Raw genomic sequence first — 14,404 nt, 5'->3', positions numbered from 1 at the left:
CCCTTGCTGCTTTAGATTCAATGTAGCGGGTTTCGTCTGACTACGAGTCAGAATTACCAATCTAATTACATCTAATAGCCTATGATTAATTAATCAATATGCTCCAGTGGTATCGTTAAAGCAAAACACTTTTTTTCTTCTTTTGTTTTTTGGTTTGGTTTGGTTTATTTGTTTGTTTGTGTTTGTGTTTGTGTTTGTTTTTGTTTTGTTTGTTTTGGGGTTTTTTTTGTCTTTCCGAAAAAAATATTTTTGGTATGTTGTGTTGATTTTTCTCAGCTGTTTACTTTCAAATATATGTTTTGTTTTTTTCTGGAGAATTCGTTTCAGTATTGGTTTATCTACCATACTGTTTTCGTGGTCTGACAGTAGACTTTAATTGCTTGTCTGTTTGGAGATTTGGACTTCCCACAGCAGATATCGGTATTGGCCGTGGTGCTTAGCACTATGATGATGTTTCTTAGGCTATGAGCTGTGGTGCTTAACGATACACGAGTAACATGTAGTAGACTAGTTTATGGATCATACCTGGTATTTACTATTTAGCTGCACAAAGTGAATAATAAACCGTCCCCATGTATCAGTGGGGGGCGGGACGTACCCACTGGTAAAGCGATCGCTTGATTCGCGGTCGGTTTGGGATCCATCCCCGTCAGTGGGCCCATTAAGCTATTTCTCGTTCCATCCAGTGCACAACGACTGGTATATCAAACGCCGTGGCATGTGCTATCCTGTCTGTGGGATGGTGCATATAAAAGATCCCTTGCTGCTAATCGAAAAGAGTAGCCCATGACGTGGCGACAGCAGGTTTCCTCTCTCAATACCTGCGTGGTCCTTAACCATATGTCTGACGCTATATAATCGTAAATAAAATGTGTTGATTGCGTAGTTACATAAAACATGTCTTTCTTAACCATATGTCCGACGCCATGTAACCGTAAATTGGATGTGTTGAGTGCGTCGTTAAATAAAACATTTCCTTAATTTCTTCCTTCCAACTGTTTATTTTAATTTATTGTGTTGTTAGTAGGTCTGTGCATTGGTTGATGGATGTAAGTGTATAGGTGGGTACGAGTTTGTTTTGAAATTAGATATTTCATGTACGAATTTCTAACACCTGTTTTCTTGCTATTAACTTATATTAGATTTTAGGGTACATGACCTCTGGTGCCTTTATTTACATTCGCTTTAAAATGTATACAGAGAACATTTGATTACAACTATTTTTAGTATGCGACGCCACATATCCGTAAATAAAATGTGCTGAGTGCGTTGTTAAAAAAACAACAAAAAAAACAACATTTCCTGTTTTTTTTACTGCCTTTCGAGATTACATTTATGTGGCTGAACTACTGAAGATAAAGGGGTTGCGATATCACTGCTACAGAAGAAGTGAAGTTTTAGTAAAAACAAAACTAAGTTGCTATGTCTCCCATCCGTCCATCAATTCGGGCGGAGTTTGTTTGGGTTAGCGAAATGTGGGTTTGGTGTTTTCATTTATTTCTAAATTACAATCACTGGTCTACATATAGTCACTACAAATATATTATATTAATCTGATTCCATTGTAATACTGACAGGTGAATGTTATCATCATCGTTTTCGTGTTCAGTGGTCTCTCCAGTATTCAGGAAAGGGATGGAGGGAATCGGTAGAGCTGGTTCCACTTATAGGAAGGGATGGTAACTAAGATTTGCAGGGTAGAAGTACTTCGAAAATGTCTTGTAAACGAAGATGAACCTGATTACTCTGGTAGTTCAAGACGATGGCATGACTTGTGATTTTGGATGGCGGCCTAAATAAACGGATAGCGGATATTACTATCGCTGTCAATGGATGGTGGACGTATTGGAAATTAGTCTTAAGAGATGGCGTGCCCGCCATCGCTAATGACATGTAGCGAGATCCCTGGTGTTATCAGTATCATGGTCGTCTACTCTGTCCAAATATTCGGGGGTTTTCGATGGCATCTTGGTATTTTCTTATTTTTTTCTTCTTTTTTTTTGCCTTCGAAACAGTCACGATTGATTTTCAATTCACGTTCCACCATGAGGTGTATGCCTACGTTTTCCAAATCGGTCGACAGCTCTTCTTTTTCAGTCTCACATGTTTTAAAACGCAGATGCCTCTGCAAGTCGCTTCCATCTTTAAAGACCAGACCACACGTATCACAAGACTGCATCCTTTTTCAGATAGGATTCTACCTCACCATCTTCCTCGTCGTCACTTCCGTAGGCGGGTATGCCTGGTAGTTTTCTTTTTAGTGCGTTCCTTTGCATGATTTGCATGCACCCACAGAGCTGTTTCTCCGACGGTGACTGCACCTCTTCTGAGACATTCACCTTTGCAATCGTGCTCTTTTCAATTCGCATAATCCCATTCCGAAACCGTTGGGACAAACTACAGGTAGTACAGTCAAAGAGTAACCATGTTAATCTCATCTGTGGAGCATATCTAAAAAAAAAAAAATACACCGGTACTTTCAATTTCCGAAAAATATTGTCACCTAGTTAATATTAATGAGTGAAGTAACGCGCTGATTTTTTTTCCATACCGCAGTTAGTCTAGGGATCCACAAGCCAGCACACATTCCGATTACATTGACATCCTAATTAAACACATTTGTAAAGAAACACACTGGCTGATTACACGTTGATTTCTTTGAAGTTGCCTCGACACGTGTGTATTATTGTTTACTTGAAGATACACACACTCACCGTCATTCCAACATGACAAGGCGGAGCTAATTGTTAATTGGAATATCGCTCCATCAAGGTGACCGACTAATCCAGTAGGTAACAGAATAGAGCAGAACAGAACAGAACAAAACTTTATTACACTCGGGCCGTTATGCAACGGCGTCAGAGGAGCATACATATTCTGATATTGACAAGATGGTTAACAGGAGGATACAAATAATAGGAATACATTGCTTGGTACATATATGAATACAAATACAAACACAGTACATCGTATTACATTGTAAATATATGTGTATTAACAATATAAATACATGATATTACATAATAGAGATATGTGTATTAACAATATAGTACATTCCGTGATGTAACAGAATAGAGATATATTGTAAAATATAATTATTCAGAATATTTCAGTTACAACAGTGTACTTTTACAAAAATCTTGATATTACAATATATAGATATAAATATTTAGTGCATTTCATTTTCTATAAGCGTGTATAATTAGATGTAAAAAATTAAGTTTTATAAATGAACACTAAATACGTCAAATAATGTAATACGATTTAAAATATATGAGGTATAACTGTATGTTTACCTTCAGTTTCATTAACTGGTTACAGTATGGTAATTATGGTTGGGTATTGTTGTTGTTATGGGCGTTTAAATACTTGAACAATTATATTCATGAAATTAGCTAATTTGTTAAGTGTGCTTATTCTGTTACTGCTCATAAGTTCTCTAAATGTATATATATTTGGTCGGATATAATAGTATGGACGTAAAAACTAAATTTCAGGGTATTATTTAAAAAAAAAAACCTACATTAAAATAAATAATGGAATTCGTCTGCTATATCGTTTTCATCGCAAACAGTACATAGTCTATCTTCCAATAGAACTGTATTCCAACGTCCAGTCTCTACAGGTAAATAATGGTTAGAAGTCCTAAATTTTTGTCATAACGGACCATAGTTTTTCAGGACTAATATTAAGATAAGTTTTAATTTTTTTTAGTTTTTTGAAAAGTTCGTAGGTTTTAGGTCTGTAAATACTGGTTGTGTTGTCTTATGCTAATTTGTTGTGACAGCAATTTTACAGACAGAAAACTTTGTGATAGCCATATATTACTCATTCCTATGTGATCTAAACTATTTTTAACAGCAGCAATCCAGTTATAGTTAGCTCCATTGCTAATATGATCTCTCTTCATTAATTTGTGTAATAATAGATATAGTTTAGACTGTTTCGCTGAGATAACTCGTGCCCAATAACAAATTAATATTTTGTGGATAGTCAACTCGACTGGCATTCTATCAAGTTCACCGTATAACACGAAAAAATGGGGTCGCTTTTTTACAGGAAGAATGTGTCTAATAACATTGATTTGGACAGTTATAGATGCATCCCAGTTATTTTCGTATCCCCATATTTGACAGCCATTTAATAATATTGTATTGACAGAACCATCGAGTGAAACATTTTGAGTTTACACTCTATTGATAGATGGCGATATTTTGCTTTTGCCAGAACGAAATACATAGCCTTTGTCGCCTGTTGTTCAAGTCTAATCTTAGTATTTTTAAAGTTATTTGGTTTAGTAAAAGTGACACCTAAATATTTGTATTCTTTAACATTTTAAAGAGTAGGTTGTTTTTCAATCTTAAAAAGTATAATCCTTAGAATTTCCATTAAAAATTAAACTTTTGTTTTTGTAATATTTATTTTAACTTCCAAATATTACAATATTGATAGAATATATTTAACGTGTGTTGTAAATTGGTCGAACTTGTTGCTAGTAAAGCAGTATCACCAGCATACAATAAGCAAAGCATATGTATTCCAATGTCTAGTGGGTTATTGAAAGAAACGCCTTCACAGCCGTGGTTAAGTAAATAGTTTTCACGGTCAATTAAATACAGGGAAAATAAAATGTTCACCCTGGCGTACACCTTTATGGCATGCAAATAATGGTGATTTATTGTTATTCACAAACATTAATGATTTTATTCCTGGATACATCTGAAAAATTATTCTAAAGAATTTACATTTTATGTTATTTTCCAGTAGCCTGTGCCATTGGTGTGCTCTTGGGATCATATCAAAAGCTTTTTCAAAACCAACAAATGTGCAATATAGTTTCTTTTTTTTCAGGACATCAATTAGTGTATGAAATGTAAATGAGTGGTCTGTAGGCGAATAACCTCTATGGAAAGCAGCCTGGGCTTCGCTCATAACATTATTTTCTTCAATAAAATTAACTAACCGATTATTTAAAGATTGGTATAATTATTCCAGTCAGCCATACTTCTGGATACACACTGTGGTCTAAAAGTATATTAGAGAGTTTAACACTAAATGGGAGCAATAAATGCGCTATCGATTTAATACATTCTATAATTATTTTATCTACACCTTCCGCTTTATCGTTGTTTAGTTGTTTTATAGATTTTAGTATTTCGACCTCGCAAAACCTTCCATTTATAATATCATCGTTGCTTACTTGGTCTACGATATCATCAATATTTATGCCAGGTACTGTATCAGCCGATAGGTTCTTATTTAATTCACTGAAATAATAATTATAGAAGTTTACAACCGGTGGTACACTTCCTGCTTTTTGTCTCTTTAAATATTTTATAGAATTCTTTGGGGTCATCTGTTTTTAATAGCCTCATTTATAATTAGAATAAGATATAAAGGGACAGACCCTAGTTTCAACCCAAGAAAATTAACACTTAAGTTCTTTTAATCTACAAACCTGTAACATATTTGGATAAATTTACAATTGAGTGAAATAAAAGTCTGTGAGTTTGAAATGGTGATACACCCTCTGTTACTTATCAGACGCACGTGCGTTTTTAAAATATGAGAAATGTATTTTGTCATATTAAAAACACCAGGATGACCAAAAACACTTCGAATGTGCGGAAATGGATAATCTAAACAATAAAATGTAAGTAAAGTAGTATTTCATTTATCACAAAACGGCTCTAAATTTGTTTTTAAATATGCCTTAGTGTATATAAACTAGGGTATGTCCCTTTAAATATATACCGGCCTCGGTGGTGTCGTGGTTAGGTCATCGGTCTACAGGCTGGTAGGTACTGGGTTTGGATCCCAGTCGAGGCATGGGATTTTTAATCCAGATACCGACTCCAAACCCTGAGTGAGTGCTACGCAAGGCTCAATGGGTAGGTGTAAACGACTTGCACCGACCAGTGAGCCATAACTGGCTCAACAAAGACCATGGTTTGTACTATCCTGCCTGTGGGAAGCGCAAATAAAAGATCCCTTGCTGCCTGTCGTAAAAGAGTAGCCTATGTGGCGACAGCGGGTTTCCTCTAAAAATACGTGTCAGAATGACCATATGTTTGACGTCCAATAGCCGATGATAAGATAAAAAATCAATGTGCTCTAGTGGCGTCGTTAAATAAAACAAACTTTACTTTAAATATATATTTGAATTTTCTTATAGCATTTATTTGCGTTTATTAGACTCATTTTATTTGCTATAGTTTTATGTTTCGAGAAACATGGGTTCTTTTGCCTCAAAATATTTTGTTCGTAGAAGCTCACACCCTTTACTAAAACAGGGTAGCTTATTACTCGGCGAAGTGCCAGCTCTGTGTTTACGTGCCGGCACGTGACAGAATGTTAAGATGGTTCAGAGTGCAAAACTAGCTTGTTGAGGGTGTTGACTGTTTGGTTTACACGTGTTGGGATACTGATAGATTCATCATCGAAAATTATTGATAGTGATTGAAGTAAGTTTGTATTGATATTGCTAATACATTCTTCACTTTTATTGGCGTTCCATTTACGGATATTAATTGACTCTGACACGTCATTTACACATTGGTTATGTTTAGTTTGTATATCAAGGTCAGTCTGAATCTTACAGGTAAGTACAACTGCACAGTGGATATCTGAAAAAGAGTGGGCCAAAATTACTCACTTCAAAGTCAATGACAGATTCGAGTCGACTATAAGGCTTTGCTCGAACTAAATTATCGGTCTCGTCTGTGTTATTAGCTATATTTCCCTCGAACTGGTGATACATCAAATGGAAAACCACCGACCAACCAATGACCAACAATTGCCGCGCTTGCGCAGTTGGCTATTACAACCTTTGGATTATAATAATTTAGAGAATCGCGACACTAGCCAAGCAATCATTTCATTGCCATACCTGTCATGTTGTGTGTTCAGCCAGCAGGTGTCAGTAAAAGTTTTTCAAGTACAGCTAGTGTCACGGTGCCTTTTCGATGAACCGTGATACCAATCAAACAATTGGCCTCGGCGGGAAGCGTTAATCTGAACACGTCTACCAGACCAGTTTTCAATGAAACCAGGGGCGAGGTACTCAGCTATTATCACTTCGGTAAAGGCTTTTATTTCACACAATCGGAGTAATTTCTAATAAATCCTTTCACTCTGATATTTTGTTATATAACACAATGATGATATTTTTAAGTTTGCAGTTAACAAAATAATATAATAACAGGTCGTTTCGCCCTTATTACTAGTTCACCCCGAGTCGTTTTGAACAGGGTTGATTCGTACCTCTAACCGAGTCGTTTCGCCCATGTTTCTATTCGCACTAATTTTTTTGTTTGTTAATAAAGTAAATTTATTCATTGATTTGTCCTATATCCATTGATTTTTAGATGTCACACATTGCGTGTTTATATTTACAGATAATTATTTTTTAATAATTTTGTTTATATCCAGTATCGTTTACTCAAGCCATATACATGAGATACGTACAGGCCTTAGATAATGAACAGTCACACTGCATACTACTGGTGTGCTGTGGTTTCTTATTAAATATACTACATACCCAGCTGAGGTTAAAACGCCGAGTACGGTATGTTGATTTCGCCTAGCTTCAGCTGACAGAAAGTAAACAGCTGATAAAGCATTAATATCCAAAGACAAATTAATGTTACAAATGTGTATTTTATCTATATTATTACCGGTGTTACTATACCAATTACAGCATATAACTGTATACACGAACACTAGATCGCCGTATATTTCATTAGTGGCCGAAACGGTTTGGGGCCGTACTGGGGCCGAAACGTCCTGACATCTATCTAATTCAACTTTCTAGCTGATGTTACGGAAATATCAGACGTTGACCAAATGGTTCGGTCGACCTACCCGATGGGTCGAACACTTTCTCGAGCACCGACGGGGTTCGAGGCAAAGAGATTCAACTGTATATATATATATATATATATATATATATATATATATATATATATATATATATATATATATATAGAATACTGGTGGTTATCATTAAAGGCTTGAAAGGTGCTCAATACTTTAAGAGAGAGTAGAGCATGCAATAAATATATATATTGCACTTTTGTCCTACGCTATTACTCCGAGTTTCACGCCCTTCGACGATCTTCAGATAGCTGATACTATCAGCTATCTGAAGATCGTCGAAGGGCGTGAAACTCGGAGTAATAGCGTAGGACAAAAGTGCAATATATATATATATTTATTATATATATATATATATATATATATATATATATATATATATATATATATATATATATATATATATATTATTATTATTATTATTATTATTATTATCAAGCGTAGTGTAATCGGGTAAACATCTTGTTCTTGCATTAAAATCACCTATTAGGAGCAGAGGTTTTCCTGTTTTAATTTTCAACAATATCAAAGGTATCAATTTTTAAGCACATATGCACAACATCAGCAGTTACGCTATTATACTAAACCCAAAAAATATACTGTGAGTTATTTTTTCATTTATTTAATTAGGTTGGTCAGTTCGTTTCTTACACCAATAACAATAACAAGTGTTATTTAGAGAGGGGACATTAACATTGTGAGTTTGTGTATTTTTAGCGACTTGTATCAAGGCGCTGAAAACCAAACATAAATGTCGTTATCACTATTTCGATATAATTTTATATAACATCTTTATTTGAATTTATATAGAAATGTCAAATGTTCTTCTAAACAGTCACCAATAAACACGTTTTATTTTCATAAATTCATATTGACATCAGTTCTTAATTCTGTTTTAATGCTCACTGATAGTGCATGTTCAATGGATTTCATTGTTATGTAAATAATTCAAATAAATGATATTTGCAATCTATTTCTTATGTTATAATTGTATATAATTTGGATTCTACTTAGAGCGATAGTAACCCACTAATACGACCACCCTTCTAATAAAACCATCTTTATTAAGTCCCATGTGTGGTCTTAATAGCGGGTTTCACAATATATATATATATATATATATATATATATATATATATATATATATATATATATATATATATATATATATATATATATATGTGTATATGTGTGTGTGTGTGTGTGTGTGTGTGTGGTGTGTGTGTGTGTGTGTGTGTGTGTGTGTGTGTGTGTGTGTCAGTGTGTGTGTGTGTATGTGTATGTGTGTGTGTGTGTGTGTCAGTGTGTGTGTATGTGTGTGTGCATGTGTATATGTATGCATGTGTGTGTGCGTGTGTGTGTGTGCGTGTGTGTGTGCGTGTGTGTAAAATACCTACCTACCTACGTGGATATGCATACATACATATGGGCAACATTACCAAAGTCCTTTATCTTTCAATTCCTGTATATAATTCAGATAGATTCGAGCTTTCAACATATTCAGTCCAATTCCGTAATGTGTTCCGTCCATACTCGTAACACCATCCGTCATATTAAACGCATTCAAGATTGGAATGTTGAAGTTACGTAAGTACGCCGCCATTTTGTCATTGAATTGTTTTCCGTGCACGTTGTCCACGGTTTTTACATGAGGGTATTTCCATACCCCGAGACTTTGGGCAGCCGACCACAGAATCTTTGGCCAGCCGTTGTAGCTGCTGTTTCTAGGTTTAACAAGAGCTTGTACTATTGGGCCTAGGTAGGCGTTGACAATGAGGGAGTAGTTGAAGTAATCCCAAAGACCGATTCCTAGGACGACCATGGACTTTTTCTTTCCCTTGAGTTGAAGCACGTCATGCAACGCGCTTTGATTTGACTTCACCGAAGCGTAGTATCTAAACTTCAATATGAGACTGGCATTACAAACTGAAGGTTGGAAATCGATGTATCTACTACATCCATAGTGATTGTAAATGTACATCCCAGAACACTGTTTTCTCTTTTCTGAAAAAAAAATAAAATAAATAAAAACATAAAATAAATATGAGAATATATAATCAGTTTGTTTCGCTCAATGACGTCAAAATAAATGGCACACAATTAGGACGACAATTGGAATATTACTGGCCCGTAACCAGCATATCAAGGGGTGGGGGTGGGGGTGGGGTGGGGGGGTATACGGGACCTCCCCCAAAAATGTTTGGAATATTGAGTCCTCTTTAGCGCTATCTTGGCGTGTTTCCTGATGCTTTCAAAGCATTTTTAAAATCACGCTTTTTGGTTTCGTTAATAACGTTTGTCTGATTCATCCCGTAAAATAAACTGCAGACATCAATTTCAAATCAAGAAATGCCCCACGCTCTTCGGTTTCAGATTCACTTGAAATTTGTACCAAATATGTTTCGGTCATCTACATGAACAAACCTGAATTATAGGCTCTGTATTCGAAGTATTTTTGAAGAAATGGTCATTTTGCAAACCGCAGTAGGTGTAAAAATTTAACGCGAAAATTGCCACCATCATTTTTATCCTGTTTCAAGTCCCATTACCCGAGCAAATAATGCAAATAACATTTTGTATAGAATTTAAATATAAAGGTTATAAATGTCTGACATGCTAGACCTGTCCCCTAACATATTTTGAGTAAATATAGATTATCTTCCCATATTTTTTTTTATAGAAACGGGCAGATACAACAATATTGACACGAATAATAGAATTTGTCCTCTGTGCAATATGAATGTAGTAGAAGACGAATATCACTTTGTTCTAGTGTGTCCTTTCTTCAGTAACATAAGAGATACATATATTAAACCTTTTTATTACAATAAACCATCAACATTTAAATTAACGCAACTACTGTCCAGCGACAATTCAAAACAGCTAATTAAATTGTGTAAGTATTTGAAAACTGCTACCACGCATAGAACAGACAACATTGATACATGACATATGTTATTATTGTATATTATTGCTATGCATGCATTACCCATTTACTATAGAATTTTACCGGTTGTAACCCGATGCTACATACCATTCCCCGCAGTGTGCACATTATATTATTTTATATATAAATATGTATGTATGCCTACAAAATGTATATTTTTTGGCAAAAAATAAAATGTGTGTTTATTAATATGGATATTCCGCATTATTTTTCTCCTTGGTGCGGAATTCTCTTTTCTGCGGGGTGGGGTGGATGGGGGTGGATGGGGGTGGTCCTTCGATTCTCCCATCCCCAATTAGAAATGATAATTGTTTTAATGTTGTTTACCATTAAATATAAGAACCAAATTAATCAAAACATTAATGTAAACAAAGAATATATCTTAAACAGTATGTTTATGTTAATTTTTGTGATACAGTTTGGTATTGACTGAATCTGCAGTCAAAGTCAGGGTTTGGTATGTAACCAATGGTGACGACTTCAAGCGACTTCCGTGTTTTACATCAACCGAAACAGCGCTGTTGGATTTATGACATTCATCTTTGTAGATAGTCCTGGGGCTGAGGGGAGTCCTGTGTGCAATCACGTCCACTCATTTTCACTCTTGATCCTAGTAGGGGACCCCTAGGAGAGTACACAAAAAACTTGGGTGGACATCACAGATCATGGGCAGAATGGGTTAAATTCATATTAAATCAGGTATAACTTGCCTGGGAATTGAGCTAGATGGATAATGTTGGTGTCTTCACCTAGTGTTTTCAGGGACAAGGAATCCAGTTAAACCATTTTTAACCTCGATACATTATTACACAATGGCGAAATCCAATATGGCTCCCGACGCTGCCGTCGCGTCATTGTTCCCGTAACGTTTCACATGTTACACCGATATTAATATTTGTATGTCTTTAATTAGGTTTTCAGGAACAAGGAATCCATTGAGACCATTCCTAATCCCAAGACATTATTACAACATGGCAAAATCCAAAATGGCAGCCACGTCATTGTTCTTTTTGTAACGTTTTACATATTTAGGCTAAACTGATAATGTTTGTGTCTTTACCTAGGTGTTGTGAGTCAAGGAATCCATTGGGACAATTCCTAATCACAAGACATTATTACAAATTGGCGAAATCGAATAGTAAGTAGAAGTAGGCCCCTATAACACTATTAAGCATGCTGACCTAGACACTGGTTGAACTGATCGTGTATGTACTGCACTGAGGGCTGTAGAGTGTAGGCCATGGAAGCTGTGTGTTCAGTTGCAGGACTTATATGTACATTTATATGTATTCTTCCCATACGACTCACTTATGCTGGTAACAACTCGCAATTTCTAGGCCCGTATGACACTCTCCCTTTTTTTACAGAATTCCGATGATCTTTGTTGGATTCAACTGAAGGGGCGCCGGTCTGTACTTCGTGAGGACTTTGATGTGAATAAGTACTTCATTTGTCAAAAAGACACGAGTGACATTGCTGCAGGGCGTTCATTACGTTCAGGGAGGGATTCTTCTTGAATGGCAGCAGATTCAAATGGCTGCGATGCTTCTGCTACCAATTGGCGATTCAGAGTCTTCTTGTGTGTGTACGATTTATAACATTTATTGTCCACATAATACACAAACTGATCAGGATCAACCCTTTATAGTTTCTCTGAAACAATGTCCCCTCGACGTTTTGCGGCTTCTATGATCTTCTTCTGCGATTCTGGATTTCTGTATGTTGACAAATGATGCACTTAGTCACACCAAAGTCCTCATGAAGTTAAGTCCGGCGCCTCTCCAATAGAATCACACAAAGATCATCACAATCTTGTAAACAAAAAAAAGTGAGAGTGTCATATGGGCCTTGAAATTGCGAGTTGTTACTAGCATAAGTGAGTCGTATTGGAAGGTTACATATCAGTGTAAAAGTCCTACATCTGACTCAGTGCAGTACATACAGGATCAATTCAACCAGTGTATAGGTCAACATGCTTAATAGTGTTACAGGGGCCTACTTGTACTAACCATTGGATTTCGCCAACTTGTAATACTGTCTTGGGAATAAGAATGGTTTTAATGGATTCCTTTTTCCTGAAAAGCTAAGTAAAGACACAAAAATTAATAATTTCGGGGTAACATGTCAAAAGTTACAAGGGAACAATGATGCGGGCGGCCATATTGGCAGCCATATTGGATTTTACCATCTTGTAATAATGTCTTGGGATTAGGAATGGTCTCAATGGATTCTTTGACCCCAAAAACCTAGGTAAACACACACAAAAATATCAATTTAGCCTAAGTATGTGAAAAGTTACAAAAAGATAACAATGACAATGATGGATTTTGCTATGTTGTAATAATGTCTTGGAATGGTCTCAATGGATTCCTTGTTCCTGAAAACCTAAGTAAAGACACACAAATTATAAATTTCGGTGTAACATGTGAAAAGTCACAAGGAAACAATGATGCGGTGGTCGTATTGGCAGCCATATTAGATTTCGCCATTATTTTAATAATGTCTCGGGGTTTAATTGGATTCCTTGTCCCTGAAAAACTAGGTGAAGACACCAGAATTATCAATCTAGATCAATTCCCTGGCAAGTTATACCTGATTTAATGATATGGTGGCCATCTTGGACGCCATTTTGAATTTAACCCATTCTGCCCATGATCTGCGATGTCCACCCAAGTTTTTTGTTAACTCTCCTAGGGGAGACACATGATTGCACACAGGGCTCCCCTCAGCCCCCGGACTAAGAGGCAATACTAGTATTTAGCACAACGTGTGCACGATAGTCAGGTGGATCTGGACATAAAAAGATCGTTGCAAAGTGCGACATCGAGTAGGTACAAAGTAGGCTGTCAGCAGTACAAGTTAAAACAGGCGAAGCCGAGAAGCTACTAGGGTCAATGACGGAGAGCTGGAAGAAGAAGAAGAAGAAGAAGAATCCCACTATAGTTAAAAGAGCACTTGCTTTCAGAAGTGTTTGCTTTTAAGGCGCCTGTCTTGAAGTCACCACGTATAATCATTAACAAAGATGTGTAAAACTGTCGCATTAATGAATCTCCAAAGACGTAGATGGTTGATCCTTTCAGCAAGTTACAGGCACTCTGAGAGTCAAATAACTTCACAGGACATCTCTTGTCCATCGGTTGCCATTTTGAGTATTCAGCGTGAATGCGATTTCGGAGGTCAAAGGTCATAGGACCCCTACATTCATCAACAGTTTTGTTCTCACATCTGTATTTAAAACAACATGGCGTTGGTCCATTGGGGTTGCACAAAATACGGAACCACACATAAAAACGAGTGTTTTTGTATGTTAGATTTCCACATTTTAAGTCAGACTTTTCATAGTTGTCCTTTAAATATTTTCTGCTGAATTTGATATAAGTATCAATTTCGGTCTGCTCTTGTGACGTCAGCTCTCTTGTTTTCCACGTGCCTGACGTCATGCCACCGAGAACGTCTGGACAAGCCTCGTGGTGCAGTTGAACGAATGAAAGATACATGAATGTGTGTAGATAATATGCAATGCATAAGACGAGCCAGGTTACACCCAGGAACCGCATTATGTAACATTTATTCACATGCATT

General features: G+C 36.2%; 1 protein-coding gene across 1 annotated transcript; it reads right to left on the bottom strand.

Moving 5' to 3' along the window:
- Positions 1-1,298: 1,298 nt before the first annotated feature.
- Positions 1,299-14,404, bottom strand: LOC121387032. Its single transcript, XM_041518040.1, has 3 exons — positions 13,782-14,404; positions 9,273-9,879; positions 1,299-2,451 (listed from the first exon to the last, which is right to left on the bottom strand). The coding sequence occupies exons 1-2, from the start codon at positions 14,401-14,403 to the stop codon at positions 9,311-9,313; spliced, it is 1,191 nt and encodes a 396-aa protein (XP_041373974.1). The 5' UTR covers position 14,404; the 3' UTR covers positions 1,299-2,451; positions 9,273-9,310.

The sequence above is a fragment of the Gigantopelta aegis genome, chromosome 13 (assembly GCF_016097555.1).
Source record: "Gigantopelta aegis isolate Gae_Host chromosome 13, Gae_host_genome, whole genome shotgun sequence".
Classification (NCBI taxonomy): domain Eukaryota; kingdom Metazoa; phylum Mollusca; class Gastropoda; order Neomphalida; family Peltospiridae; genus Gigantopelta; species Gigantopelta aegis.
This window is presented reverse-complemented; position numbering and strand designations above follow the sequence as displayed.